Genomic DNA, 15,603 nt, shown 5'->3' with positions numbered 1-15,603 from the left:
GTTTACAAAATTTATGAGCGGCATAGATAGGATAAATAGACAAAGTCTTTTCCCTGGGGTCGGGGAGTCCAGAACTAGAGGGCATAGGTTTAGGGTGAGAGGGGAAAGATATAAAAGAGACCTCAGGGGCAACTTTTTCACACAGAGGGTGGTACGTGTATGGAATGAGCTGCCAGAGGATGTGGTGGAGGTTGGTACAATTGCAACATTTAAGAGGCATTTGGATGGATATATGAATAGGAAGGGTTTGGAGGGATATGGGCCAGGTGCTGGCAGGTGGGACTAGATTGGGTTGGGATATCTGGTCGGTATGGACGGGTTGGACTGAAGGGTCTGTTTCCATGCTGTACATCTCTGTGACTTTATGCTAGGGGATTGGCTTTTAAAAATAAAGTCGTCTTACAACTGGACATTGTTGTTGAGAGTGCTGCTGGAGTACTGCAGGCAATGAGGAGTGATCTTATTGCATCATCCAACATTCTGCTCGGGCTTAACAATGTGGATGTTGAGAAGATGTTTCCACTCATAGGGAAATCTTGAACAATCTTATTCATAGTTACCAACTAAGGAATCACTCATTTAAAATTGAGATGCAAATGATTTGTTCTCCGAGAGGGTAGTGAATGTCTGAAATCATGTACCCTAAATGGTTATGGAGGGGAGATGACAAAGTATTTAAAGAGCAGGTGGATATGTATTTGAAATATCATGGAGTTGAAGATTATGCTGAACTGACACAGAATGAGGCTACAGACTTGAAGAATGGCAGGACAGATATGAGAGGCTAAATGGCCTATTCATGCTATTTCTTATGTTCTTAGTTACAATTGAATCTGTCCCCTTCACTCTAATTAATATGAAATACTAGTTTCAATAACTTTTCATCAGTTCCCCATTGTTTCTTTGCCTCTTGTCTTAAATTACAGTCCTTCTGTTTTTGATTCTTCCACTAACATTCCCCATCAAATATTACTGTTAAATTTTCTCTCATCCTTCTCTCCAAGGAAAGCAGCCCCATCATCTGCAGTCTATCCACGTAGCCAAAGTCCCTCACCCTAAAACAGATCTAACAAATCTTTTCTGAGCCCTCTCTTATATGACATAGGTATTGTTATTTTACATAATTACTTTGGCTATATAAGAACTGGGCATTTTCCAAAATAAATGAATTTTGAGGTGACTGGAAGGTGACCAAATCATGGAAGATTTTGATTTGCCCTGGGCATAAACTGTGGCAAATTTGCACCTCTATTTGAATTGAAACAAAATTTGAATGAACTACAGTCCTGATTACGTATTCACAGTTGCCGATTTGTTTTACTGGTGGCCAATTTCACCTCCACACAACATCTAACTCTAAATACCCTTATTTTCGTATAATGTATATTGGTAAACTGGGCCTTCTTGGCCAAGGTGTTTCCGTTACTGAGGATATATTGATGGTCAATTGTTACCTGCATGCAGCAGTTTTGAAATCCACGCAGTAAATATATATAAAACAAAAAAAAGGAAGGCCTATTCTTTTATTTCTATTCTAGGAGATATGCTTTTCAGGATGAATCAGCCTTTTTTTTGAGCTTTATCCTCTATAGTGAGAAGTGCACGATTAGTTTCTTTATGACTAAATATCCTAATTTTACTTCATATTTTGAAAAATGGTAAACAGTGAAAATGGTGGAATTTCTTGCATTTATTAAAAAGGACATTATATGTTATGCATTGTAGCACTACATCGCCTCCGACTGCACCTTTTAGAAAATTAAAACTCATAAATTCTGTTTAGTGTTTGATGTGCAGTGTGCAAGCTGAAAGCCATAACACCCTAAACCTTGGGTTGTGTTTCACCTTTCATAAATTCCTGGGTAGATTCTATACAAAAATAATTTTCAGGTCCGCAGCTCATTGTTATTCAGACTTGATTGATTGCTGTCATTTACTCACTGAGAAAGTTAAGTGCTCCTGTCATTTCCGAAGAGTATAATTAGGATGTTTCACAGGTCAGCGATAGTGACAGGTTTTCTTTTGATTTGCTTCGACAGATGAAAGGGACCGATGAGGAAGATGATGACGATGACGATGATTTTGTTGAAGTTCCAGAGAAGGAAGGTTATGAGCCGCACATTCTGGAGCACCTTCGGGAGGAGTATGGTGAGTTTATGCAGCTGCTGGCTGCCACTTTTAAGCATACTCTCCCACAGCTAAGTAAATAAAGCTCCATTATTAAGCAATAAGGTGATCAGCTGTGTACTTAATCTGCCAGTGATGACTGAGGAAGTGATTACCAAGTTATTTGAAAACCCATTCATTATAACAAATAAACATCTTGTGATACTCCCTGACAAACATTCAATAACTTTGTCTTTTGAATGTGTTTCTCCCTGTCCCAGCTACCTCTGTAAACCCAAACGTAACATCCTAACTCCAGTACCAACTCAACTGTTCAGCTCTCCTTCCAGTGATAATCTTTCTTTGCAGCAAGTAGGTGCTTATTTTAATGGAAAAATAAAAGTCTGTGACATCACAAATACATCAGTGATGTGGCCTTTGCTAAAAGGAAAAGACTCCAGCAGTTGATGGACTTATGCAATGCTTTTCCAAATTCATTGATATGAGTGTAGGAACATAGACGCAGTAGACCATTCAGCCATTCTGCCCTGCTTCATCATTCAAAATCTTGACTGATCATCCAACTTAATTCTCTCACCATTCCCATCTACTTTGATGTTATTTGTAATTAACAACTTACCAATTTCTGTCTTGAATTTATTTAATGACTAAGCTTCTACAGCCCTCTGAGGTAGAGAATTCCAAAGATTCACAACCCTATGTATGAAGACATTGCTGCACATGCCACTCCTAAATGGAGTTCATTTTTATTTAGACTTGATTAATTGCTGTCCTTTACTTACTGGGTATTATTCTGGGACTGTATCTTCTGGGATAGACCACACAGCTCGGGGAACTTCCTTTCTGCATCCATTCTGTCTAGTCCTTTAATAAATTTTTGAGATTCATTCTCATCATCTAAATGCAAGGGAATACAGGCCCAGTCTCCTAACTCTCTCCTCATAGAGCAGTTCTACCGTCTCAGGAATTGGTCTGTTGAATTTCCACTACACACTCTTGCAAACAAGCGTATTCTCCCTTCGACAAGGGGACATGAATTGCGTACAGTACTCGAGCAGCAGTCTCACTGGTGTTCTGTACATATTGAAGCGAAACTTCCTTGCTTCTGTGCTCAAATCCTATTGCAGTAAAAGCTAACATACCATCTATTTTCCAAATTGATTTTTATTAATTCATGGGATCTTGCTGGCTGTGCAAGTATTGATTGTCCATTCCTAATTGACCTTGAAAAGATGGTGGTAAGCTGCAGTCCAGTTTGTGTCGATACACCTGAATGGTGTTAGGCAGAGAGTTTCAGGAGTTTGACCTAGTGACATTGAACAGCGATATATTTCGAAATCTGGCTGGTGAGTGGGTTGGAGGGGAATTTGCAGGTGTTGGTGGTGTTGTTCTTCTGTATCTGCTGCCCTTTTCCTTCTAGATGGTAGTAGTCACAGGTTTGGAATATGCTGAGTAAGGACTTGGTGGAGTTCTGCAATGCATCATATCGATGGTACATAATACTACGATTGAGCATTAGTTGGAGGGAATGAATATTTGTGGATGTGTTGCCAGTCAGAAGCTAGTCCAGTTGAGTTTCTGGTCAATGGTAACCCCAAGAATGGGGATAGTGGTGTATTCAATGATGGCAATGCTATTAAATATGCAGCACAGAACAGTACAGCACAATACAGGCCATTTGGTCTTCAATATTGTGCCAGCCTTTTATCCTGCTCTAAGATCCTACGCCATGAAGGCAGTTACATTGTCTCTTATTGGAGATGGTACTTACCTGACACTTGTATGGCACAAATTTCCACTTGTCAGTCAAAACCTGAATATTTGATCCAGATCTTGTTGCATTTGGCCAGGAACCGTTTCGATATTTGCTGAACATTGTGCAATTATCAGGGAATATCACACTCCTGACTTGTCCTGGAGCTGAGATGACTGATCTCTAACAGCCACAACCATCTTCCTTTTGTGGTAGGTGTGGCTTTACCAGAGGAGAATTTTCCCCTTGACTTTAAGTTTGCTCGGGCCCTTGATGCCATATTCTTTAATCTCGAGGGCAGTCATTCTCTCCTCACTCTTTTTTTGTTCTTGAATGAAGTGTGTAATCAGGTCAACAGCTGAGTGGGCCCTGGCAGAACCTGGACTGAGCATCACCACACAGGTTATTGCAAAGCATGTGATGCTTGATTGCACTGTTGATGACCCCTTTCAATACTTTATTGATAATCAGGTGCAGAGTGATGGGGCAGTAATTGGCCAAGGTCTTTATGTTTAGACGAGATGGCGGCAGAGTAAGATGCTTCAGTTGGAGCTTCTCTGCTTGCCTTTTTCCATTTTTCGCCTCTTTGAGAAGACATACAGGGTCTCAATCTAATGGCTTATCTGCAAGATCACACCTTAGGTGTACATCACTCCCATAGTACTGTACTTCAGAGTCAACTGAGATTTTATGCTTAGATGTGTGGAGTGCAATTTAAACTGACAATCATTTGATTTAGATAAAATGTTTTGTTTATTGACAGGGTAACAATGAATCACACTGCACTGTACATCATTATAACTTGATTAGGGGGTAGAAAAATCCAGCAGGTTTCTCTCTTCTAATTGTTATGCACTGGTTCGTAATGTTGGACTTAAGTTTTACTCTGCTTCCCATATTTCAGTAGCTCATTAACCTGGGTACACATGATGAATCATCACTTTTCTCGAGTACTAGATGAATGCAGTGGAGCTAAATAATTTGAACTAGTTCACCACTTGATTTTTATTTTGTCTAGTTTTGCAAGTAAGTTGATTATTGTATACAATGATATGGAATAGTACAATATTGGATTTCGTTGTGACTCTCCACATGCTGAGTTTTTAGTCAGCATTAAGTTGTAAAGCCAGAATGCTGAATGCAGCCAAAGAAAAACCAACTGGGATGACTTGCTTTGTGATTTTTCTCTGTTGACCAACGTTCAGAACCCTGAACAAGAGCCAGAGTTTAAATATTCAAATTGCTGATAATTTCAATTTGCTTTTTGTGTTAAAATAAATCTAAATTGTACAATAAATGAAATTGAGATTTTTAAATAGATTAAAATTAGATCACAATTTCAACTAGTTCAGTGGTAGAGTATCAGCAATTTAAGGAAAAATATTAAAATAATTTTAAGGTTTACTTAGGAAAATGTTTTGAGAGGTATTAGGAGCTTTCTCAGGTGCAAAACAAATATAACCTCGGAATATAATACTGTCTCTATTCCTGACAACTCTGATTATAAAGTAGTGATACATTAAAAGTATTTTGTCTGTCTTCACACTTCTCTTTATCCATTATAAATTTCTATGTTTATATTTGTAATGGGAGTTATCCAGGTAAACTTTTAAGTATATCCTCTCCTATTAGAAGTGCTGCAGCAAATTCATGTACACATTTTCCATTTCAAATGAGGTCACAGGAATTTGTCCAATCTACACAATTTTCCCTTCCTTTAACAGGAAAGCTGGGCAAGGTATGTAGTGGATGTCAAATCCAATGCTGCTAATATTTACTCCCCATATTTTAGCGGAACATTTACTCTCATGTGTAATTCTACAGACATTCAAATGGACATTTTTTGCCAGTACTATACTCTGGTGGAACGCAAACAAATAAACATTTTAAAATATTCTTAAATCAGGGCACGGTGGCCTTCAAATCTGTATGGTTGCTAAATTTGATGACAAATGTATGTAGAAAAGTTGTGAAGAGGACATAAGGAGGCTACAAATGGGTACAGACAGATTAGATGAGTGGGCAAAGATTGGGCAAATAGCACATCATATTGGAAAATATAAAATTGTCCAGTTGGAAGAATAAAAAAAGTGTTCTAAATGATGAGAGATTGTAGAACTCTGAGATGCAGAAGGATCTGCATTTCCTAATGCATTAATCATGAAAGGTTCGTTAGTAAAAGCAGGAAGGGTGTTCTCAATGATCAGGAAGTTCAGAACCAGAGGTCACAGTTTATGGACAAAGGGTAGGACTTGGATGAGGAGAATTTTCTTCATCCAGAAAGTGGTGAACCTAAGGTACTCTCTTCCACAGAAAATAGTTGAGGCTAAAACAATGCATGTTTTCAGGAAGGAGTTAAATGCAATTATTGAGGCTAAAGAGATTAAAAGGTATGGGGAGAAGGTAGGAACAGGATACTGAGTTCAATCATCAGCCATGATCAGATTGAAAGGCAGAGCATGCTTGAAGGGCTAGCTATCCTACTCCTTTTACTTTTCTATGTTCTGTGCAGGGTCCACAAGTGATAAGAAGGCTTTTGGAATGTTATAGTTTATTGTAAGGAGAACTGAATCCAAATGTAGGGTGGTTATACCTCAGTTATACAGGCACTGATGAGCCTGCATCTGGGATACTGTACATTAGTGAATTCTTGAATGGCATAAATGCGGCTAAAGCAGTTCAGGGAAAGTTTCAGACACAAAGCCATCTGCCCATTCCCAGGGTATTAATGATGAAAGTTTGAAAGAGGAGATTTATATCTGCTGGAGTTTAGAAGAGTAAGAGGTGACTTGATTGAAACATGCAGGATCCTTACGGCCTCTGACAAGGTGGATGAGAAAAGGATGTTTCCTGTTGGACAATCTAGAACTTTGGGTTACCATTTAAAATATAGGCTTGTCCACTGAAGACAGGTGAGATTTTTTTTGAGGATCGTGATTCTTTGGAACTTGGCTTCCATGACCTTTTCAGGGAGAGAGTCATTGAATATCTTTCAGGCAGAAACAGATTCTTGATATGCAAGAGAGTCAGAGGTTATTGGAGCCAGGCAGGAATGCAAAATGAATTTTATTGAATGGCAGAGCAAGTTCAAGGGACTGAGTGGCGCATTCCTTCCAATTCGTATGGTCATATGTTGTCACATAAAATAAGGTTATAATCTCTAAGGGATTCTTAAACAGTGTTTATATGTACTGGGGTTTATGTGTACAAATTGTTGAAGGTGGCAGGGCAGGTTCAGAAAATAGCTAAAACAGTTCACAAAATCCAGGGATTTATAAATAGAGATGTTTAAAAATAAAAGTTAAGATGAATCTATGTAAAAATACTGATACTAACTCAACTGGAGAGTTAGGCTACATCTTTTTTTTAGGTGAGTACCTTGCAAAAGCAACAGAACACTTCAGTAAACAAACAAATCAAAGAACTGTGGATGTTGAATGTTAGAAACATGAACAGAAATTGCTGGGAAACCTCAGCATTCTGGCAGCATCCGTGGAACGAAAGCAAAGTTAATGTTCAGGTTCATTGACCCTTTTTCAGATTAGATCTGAAGAAGGGTCACTGAACCTGAAACATTAACTCTGCTTCCTCTCCACAACTGCTGGTAGACCTCCTGGAGCCATCTACTCTGACCCTTTTGAAGGTAGGGCACTGAAGTGGACACAATCAGGCCGTCATCCCAAATAAGGACCCTAGAATGTCCTGCTTGCCTCGAGCTGCCAACCAATCAAAGGTGAACAGTTTGAGAACTTGGCAGCACCACAAAAAGGGACTGTGATCGCTGCTGGTAAAGCACTCCTAAGTTGCAACAGTAACTAGGACAAAGGTAAGTGGTATTGGGGGATTCTGTCAGTCTGGGGATTGAAGGCAAGGATTGGGAATGACTTCAGCAGACACCCTAGCACCATGCGTATGCCCTCAATCATGCACAAATTAGTGCAGATCAAGAGCCAGTCCAAAACTGACAGACAGCCGTCACAAATTTAGCTGTTGGACGATTTGCTATAATTTGGCTTGGCTGGAGCTGAGAAATTTACAATACGAAAGTCATCCACAGCCCTTTCACCTAGAACAAACTTGATTAGGGCGAAAACATTGGTTATCTGTCCCAATGTGAAATCATCTAATTTTCCTGTCCTTCCACCTCGTTCCTGTCTTCATGTGGACCTGAAATCTTCCATCTGTGGTATCCAGTTAGGGATATTACATTTGATTTGAAGGCTTTAGAGATAAGTTAGAAAAGATTTACTAGATGGCAAAAAGATTTCTGTTGCTTGGGTAGATTAGAAAAACAAAGGCTAAGTCTCCTGAATGAAGAAATGGTTGAGAGGAAGTTTGATAGAGTGCTCAAAACAATGAGGTTCTAGATAGAGAGAAATGGTGCTCTTTGCCAAAGAGTTAAGACGCCAATTTTAAGTTGATTGCAATGAGAAACCTCCTTGCATAAAAACATGTTTAAGACCTCAAATGCACTTCTGAGAGAATGATGGAGACAAATTCAAAAATGACTTTCTAAAGAGAGTTTGGATAAGCACCTGAATTGACAAAATCTGCAGGGGTACTCGGAAAGTTGGGGGAAGTGGGATGACCTAACTTGTGCTTCAAAGAGCTGACATTGAATTGCTGGGCCAAATGTCACCCTGTGCTGCAACCATTTGGTGGTACTCTTGATTTCAGTTAAAGCATCAGTTCTTAAAGTCATTCAATATTTTTTTTCACCGATTACCTCCAACACAAAGCTATAATTGCTTTCTGCTCAGCAAGTTAAAACAATTTCCAAAAAGCTGACTTGGTAGGGTTAAGCAAAATTCAGAAGGTCAAGAGTTAAAAAGTTTACAAGCATTAGTGTCCATAAGAGCTTTCCATGGTTCAACTTCTATCAGCAGTTTCTATTATCTGTCTGAACAATTTACCAATTAAACTTCAGAGCCGATCTAATGTTGTTAAAGTAAAGGTAAAGCCTCACAGCTGAGGAAACCTTCCTTCTCTCTCTTTCTCTCTCTGCACCGCTGAGGCCCTTTATCTTCTTCTTAATCCCAAGATTTCTGTCAGGACATAATCTCTTTCTCAAATTTACATTTTAATTACAAGTCCTAGTGAACTTGCTAAAATCAATAATGTCAGCATTCAGTGGCCTAGCTTTCAGCCACAGGCCCAGCCTTGCCATTTCCTGTTATTGATTCATCTTTTTAGCTCTATCTTTGTTATTCCTTCAGGCAAATAGGTGACACTGAACAACTTCAAAAAGGTTTTGGTTTGTTATAGTTCTTTACAGAGGTCATAGTTTACAACAAAATGGAGCTGTATATGGAAATAAAGGAGAAAAATAATTTTTGCAAGAAACAACTTTTGGGTACTTCGTTCCACTAGATTTCACATGAAAGCATAATTTTGATTAATGACCTTTCACTGTCTCAGAAATGCTTGTAGCAACTTCTTTTTGATATGACCCAGCACGAAGCTAACTAATTGTACCCCTTGTACCCCTTCAATTTTCCCCTTATCAAACTATTAAGATGCAATTCCACAGGAGACTAGAATTTTCTGATATCGTTCTAAATTCCAGTTCATGTTTTAGCTTGGTCAGAAAATGTCTTGAGATTTAATTGTTTACATGACCTTGAAGCTTATGCAATTGAGTCTGGTTCTTCTCTCCTAACATATATTCACTTTTCAAAACCTGCCTTTCCTTGGATCTCTCTCTAATTTCTACAAATTACTAAATGTAGCTGTGGATGTGGAATTCAAAAACTATATTTCATCTTTGAGGCTTACTGCCAAAAAATGCAGTCTTTTAACTATGAGGTGGGAGAGCTATATGTTCCCCTAACTCATTTAGATAACCTACTTAACACGTTTGTCTAAAAAAAGGTTGATTAAGCACGTGTAGTACTTTTTACTGTTTCATACACCTTGATAACTATCTGAAGAAATTAATAATTATAATACACTCTGTCACTATGAATATTAGTTATTTGTGCATATTCAAATTTTTGTTCCTGTCACAAGCAGAAGTGCTATTCTATATGTTGTATGTAACTGCAGGACTGGAGCCACTGACAACCACTAAGGAAACGGTGAAGAGAGTAATGCCGTTGTCTGGCCCCACATGCCCACGGAGGAATGATGAGGAATCTGATCCAACAAGTGCTGCAGCAACACTGAAGATCTTGAAGACAAAGCTGGCCTCGCAGATGCATAGGTAAGTGGATTTCATTTTCTCTTTTGTGACCGTTAAACATCTGTAGATAAATGCGCCACAAGAACAAGAATAATATGCATTCATGTTGCATCCTTACTTAATATTTAAAAAGCTGTCCTTCAGCATCTCAGAAACATAGTCAGATGCTCTTGGTTTCATATTGCCCAGCAGTGAGAAGCAACTTTATATCAGTGTAGTAAAAAAGGAAGCAGCACTTTGAGATGATGGCTATCTGCATTAGTGATGCTCTGTTGGAGCTACAGTGCTAGTGCTCTTATATGAAAACAAGTTTTTATTTTTCACCTGCAATTGACATCAGTGATCTAGGAAGTGACCTTGTATCCTTTACCCTGAAAAATGCACCATTAATCACTTATTAATATGATTAAGTCTACAGAAGATGCAGAGTTTCTCATGTCACGCTGTTTGCTTCCATATTTCCAGATTTGCAGATGTGTAGTTTTATATTATGTTGATCTATGAATTCACCTTCATGACATAAAATCAAAACTATTATGTAGGTTAACAGATAAGTGTGGTAATGTTTTTAACAAGAGCAACTGAACGTTACAAAGACTTGTATATGTGTCAAAACACTTATAATCTTTCAAAACACTTCATATTGAAGGAGTTACTTTGAAATGCAATTTCTATTGTTCTGTAGCTGAACTTAAAATCTACTTTGTTTTTCACTGAATGCCTATACAATGAGATGTAAGCATCTCTGGCTAAGGTCAGCATTTCTTCGTTATTCCTATTCGCCTCTGACAAGATAGTGGTTAGTCACCTTCTTAACTGCTCCATTCTATGTAATTTAGGTACCCCACAATGCTATTAGGCAGAGAATTTCAGAATTTTGTCCCAGTGACTGATTGAATAGCAGCATAGTCAGGATGATGTGAGCCTTGGAAGGGAGCTTAAGTGGTATCTCCAGCTGTCTGCTACCCATGTCCTTCCAGTTGGAGAGCCTTTGTGTCATCGGCAAACTTAGACATATTCCCCTCATCTTTATATGAATTGTAATCTGAACTGACAGGTGGTTCTGTGGACTCTCGACTGGTATGCTGCCTCGTTGTTGCCAGGGTCAGAGATGTCTCAGAGCAGCTGCAAGGTGCTCAGAAGGTGGGGGGTGGGGGGACACGGAGGGGGTGGTTGGGGTGATCAGTTGGCAGTCATTGTATGTGTTAGTGCTGACATCCTGGGTAAAAACAGAAATGCAATCCTGCAACAAGAAGTTTAGAGAGTTGGGTAGTAGAATAAAGAGGAAGACCTCTAAAGTTGTAATCTCCAGATAACTTCCACTGCCACGCCATGCTGACTATAGGGAAAAAAAGATAGGTCAGATGAGCACATGGCTAAAGGAATAGTATAGAAAGGCTTTAGATTTTTGGATCATTAAAACATAGAGCATTACAACGCAATACAGGCCCTTAGGCCAATCTGAAGCCCATCTAACTACACTGTTCCATTTTCATCCATATGTCTAACCAATGACCATTTAAACGCCCTTAAAGTTAGCGAGTCTACTCCTGTTGTAAGCAGGTCGTTCAATGTCTCTACTACTCTGAGTAAAGAAACTACCTCTGACATCTGTTCTATATCCATCACTCCTTAATTTAAAACTATGTCCCCTCATGCTAGCCATCGCCATCCGAGAAAAAAGGCTCTCTTTGTCCAACCTAGCTAACCCTCTGATTATCTTTTATATCTCAATTAAGTCACCTCTCAATTTTATTTTCTTCTCTAACGAAAGCAACCTCAAGTCTCTCAGCCTTTCCTCATAAGACCTTCTCTCCATACCAAACAATATCCTAGTAAATCTCCTCTGAATCCTTTCCAAAGCTTCCATATCCTTCCTATAAAGTGTGACCAGAACTGTGCGCAATACTCCAAGTGCGGCCACACCAGAGTTTTGTACAACTACAATACAACTTCAAGGCTCCAAAACTCAATCCCTCTACCAATAAAAGCTAACACACCGTATGCTTTCTCAACAATCCTATCAACCTGGGTGGTAACTTTCAAGGATCATTGACATCAAGATCTCTCTGTTCATCTACACTACCAAGAATCTTATCTTTAGCCCAGTACTTTGTATTCCTGTTGCTCCATCCAAAGTCAATCACCTCTCACTTTTCTGCATTAAACTCCATTTGCCACCTTGCAGCCCAGCTCTGTAGCTTATCTATGTCCTTCTGCAACCTACAACATTCTTCACCATCCACAGCTCTACTGACTTTAGTGTCATCTGCAAATTTACTAACCCATCCTTCTATGCCCTCATCCAGGTCATTTATAAAAATGATAAACAGCAGATCATTGCAGTAAACCACTTATAACTGAACTCCAGGATGAACATTTCCCATCAACCACCACCCTCTGTCATCTTTCAGTTAGCCAATTTCTGATCCAAACCGCTAAGTCACCCTCAATCCCATGCCTCCATATTTTGTGTAATAGCCTACCATGGGAACCTTATCAAATGCCTTACTGAAATCCATATACACCACATCAACGGCTTTACCCTCATCCATCTGTTTGGTCAGCTTCTCAAAGAATGCAATAAGGTTTGTGAGGCACGAAACCATGTTTACTATCCATAATCAGCTTATTCCTTTCTAGATGATTATAAATGCTATCTCATAACCTTTTCCAACACTTTACCCACAATCAAAGTAAGTCTCACTGGTCTGTACTTACCTGGGTTGTCTCTACCCCCCCCCGCCTTTTTGAACAATTGGACAACATTTGGTATCCTCCAGTCTTCTAATACTGTTCCAGTAGACAATGACAACATACAGATTAAAGCCAAAGGCTCGGCAATCTCCTCCCTCACTTCCCAGAGAATCCCAGGATAAATCCCATCCGGCTCAGGGGATTTATCTATTTTCACACTTTCCAGAATTGCTAACATCTCCTCCTTGTATGCCTCAATCCATTTACCATCTTCTCTGTTTTTACTGTAACATCTAAATCCTGCAACAACTATTCCTGTTCCTGCTCTATCCATGTCTCTGAAATGGCCACAACATCAAAATTCCAGGTGCCAACCCATGCTGCAAGTTTAGCCACCTTATTCCGAATGCTCCTTTTGTTGAATTCTAGTAGCCTGGATCTCCGTATTCTCCTGGACAACTTTGTCTTTTTCCAATGTGAATACTGATGAAAAATATTCATTTAGCGCTTTCCCTATCTCCTCTGACTCCACATGCAACTTCCCACTATTAACCTTGATTGGCCCTAATCTTACTCTAGTCATTCGTTTATTTCTGATATACCTATAGAAAGCCTTAGGGATTTCCTTGATCCTATGTACCAACAATTTCTCATGTCCTCTCATGGCTCTTCTTAGCTCTCTCTTTAGATCTTTCTTGGCTAACTTTTAACTCTCAAATGCCTGAACTGAGTCTTCACGTCTCATCCTAACATTTTCTCTTCTTTTTCCTCTTGACAAGAGCTTCAACCTCTTTAATAAACCACGGCTCTCCCTCTCGATAACTTCCACCCTGCCTGACAGGTACATACTTATCAAGGACACGCAGTAGCTGAACCTTGAATCAGCTCCTCATTTCAATTGTGCCCATCCCCTGCAGTTTCTTTCCCTCAGCTATAACTCTTGCCCTGCAGTATGTACCTATCCCTTTCCATAGCTAAAGAAAACATAATTTGAATTGTGGTCACTATCACCAAAGTGCTCCCCAGCTCCAAATCTAACAGTGGGCTGTGTTCATTACCCAGTACCAAACCCAATGTGGCCTCTTGAGGAAACCCCATCGCACACATTAGACAAAAACTGACCCGTCTAAAGTACTCTAACTATAGTACTCCCAGTCAATATTTGGAAAGTTAAAGTCCCCCACAACATCAACCCTGTCATCCTTGCTCCTATCGAGAATCATCTTTGCTATCCTTTCCTCTACATCTCTGGACTGATTCGGAGGCCTATAGAAAACTCCCAACGGGGTGAACTCTCCTTTCCTGTTTCAACCTCAACCCATTCAAACTCAGTAGCCGAATCCTCAAAGTGCCCTTTCTGCCACCGTAGTACTGTCCTTGATTAACAATGCCACACCTCCACCTCTTTTACCATCTTCTCTGTTCTTACTGTAACATCTAAATCCTGCAACAACTATTCCTGTTCCTGCTCTATCCATGTCTCTGAAATGGCCACAACATCAAAACCTCGGGTACCAACCCATGCTGCAAGTTCAACCACCTTATTCCGAATGCTCCTTGTGTTGAAGTAGACACACTTCAAACCACCTTCTTACTTGCCGGTGAACTCTTGCAACCTTGAAACCTTATTTCTGACCTCACTTCTGTATACTGGAACTACAATTTAGGTTCCCATCCCCCCGCTGAATTAGTTTAAACCATCTCGAAGACCATTAGCAAATGTCCCTCCCGGGATATTGCTACCCCTCTGGTTCAACTGAAATCATCCTGTTTGTAGAGGTCCCACCTACCCCAGAAAGAGTCCCAATTATCCAGGAATCCAAAACCCTTCCTCCTGCACCATCCCTGTAGCCACGTGTTCAACTCCTCTCTCTCCCTATTCCTCGCCTCGCTAACACGTGGCATGGGCAACAAACCAGCGATGAAAACAGTTTCTTCTAGCTCTAAGCTTCCACCCTAACTCCCTAAATTTCTGCCTTAAATCCTCATCTCTCTTCCTACCTATGTCGTTCATGCTTTTGCGGACCCTGACTTGGGGCTGCTCCCCCTCTCCCTCAAGGATCCATAAAACGCAACCAGAGACATCATGGACCCTGGCACCTGGGAGGCAACACACCGACCGTAAGTCTCTCTCATTCCCACAGAATCTCATATCTGTCCCACTAAGTATGGAGCCCCCAAGACTGATGCTCTGCTCCTCTTCCCCTTTCCTTCTGAGCAAGAGGGACAGACTCAGTGCCAGAGACCTGTGCCCCATTGCTTACCCCTGGTAAGTGGTCTTGCCCCAACAGTATCCAAAACAGTATACTTGTTGGTTGAGCTGAAAATGTGTTGCTGGAAAAGCGCAGCAGGTCAGGCAGCATCCAAGGAACAGGAGAATCGACATTTCGGGCATAAGGCTTATACCCGAAACGTCGATTCTCCTGTTCCTTAGATGCTGCCTGACCTGCTGCGCTTTTCCAGCAACACATTTTCAGCTCTGATCTGCAGTCCTCACTTTCTTCTCCTACTTGTTGGTTGAGGCTAACTGCCACATGAGATCCTTGTACTGCCTGCAGGTTCCCTTTCTGTCACCTGACAGTAACCCATCTACCTTCTTCTTGTACTATTGGGACAAACTTTGGAGTAGGTGGGACCTGTACAAGCCTTTTTAAAATTCATTCATGGGATGAGGATGTAGCTGACTAGGCCAGCATTTATTGCCCATTCTTGATTGCTAAACTGCCAGTGACCATTTTAAGAGTTAACCATATTGGCTGTGGGACTGGGCTCACATGTAGGCCAGACCAGGTAAGGATGACAGTTTCCTTCCCTAAAGAACATTATTGAATTAGATGGATTTTTC

At 40.2% G+C, this 15,603-nt stretch overlaps 1 protein-coding gene across 5 annotated transcripts in view; it reads left to right on the top strand.

Annotated features, from left to right (window-relative positions):
* Positions 1-15,603, top strand: part of uvssa (UV-stimulated scaffold protein A) — a 114,059-nt gene that overhangs the window by 46,871 nt on the left and 51,585 nt on the right. For all 5 annotated transcript variants that reach the window (XM_072575783.1, XM_072575773.1, XM_072575764.1 and 2 more), the window contains 2 exons: positions 2,040-2,148; positions 9,926-10,082. In XM_072575783.1, the coding sequence (XP_072431884.1) occupies positions 2,040-2,148; positions 9,926-10,082 (266 nt within the window). The remainder of the gene's footprint in view (positions 1-2,039; positions 2,149-9,925; positions 10,083-15,603) is intronic.

The sequence above is a fragment of the Chiloscyllium punctatum genome, chromosome 1 (genome assembly GCF_047496795.1).
Source record: "Chiloscyllium punctatum isolate Juve2018m chromosome 1, sChiPun1.3, whole genome shotgun sequence".
In the NCBI taxonomy this organism is placed as follows: domain Eukaryota; kingdom Metazoa; phylum Chordata; class Chondrichthyes; order Orectolobiformes; family Hemiscylliidae; genus Chiloscyllium; species Chiloscyllium punctatum.
This window is presented reverse-complemented; position numbering and strand designations above follow the sequence as displayed.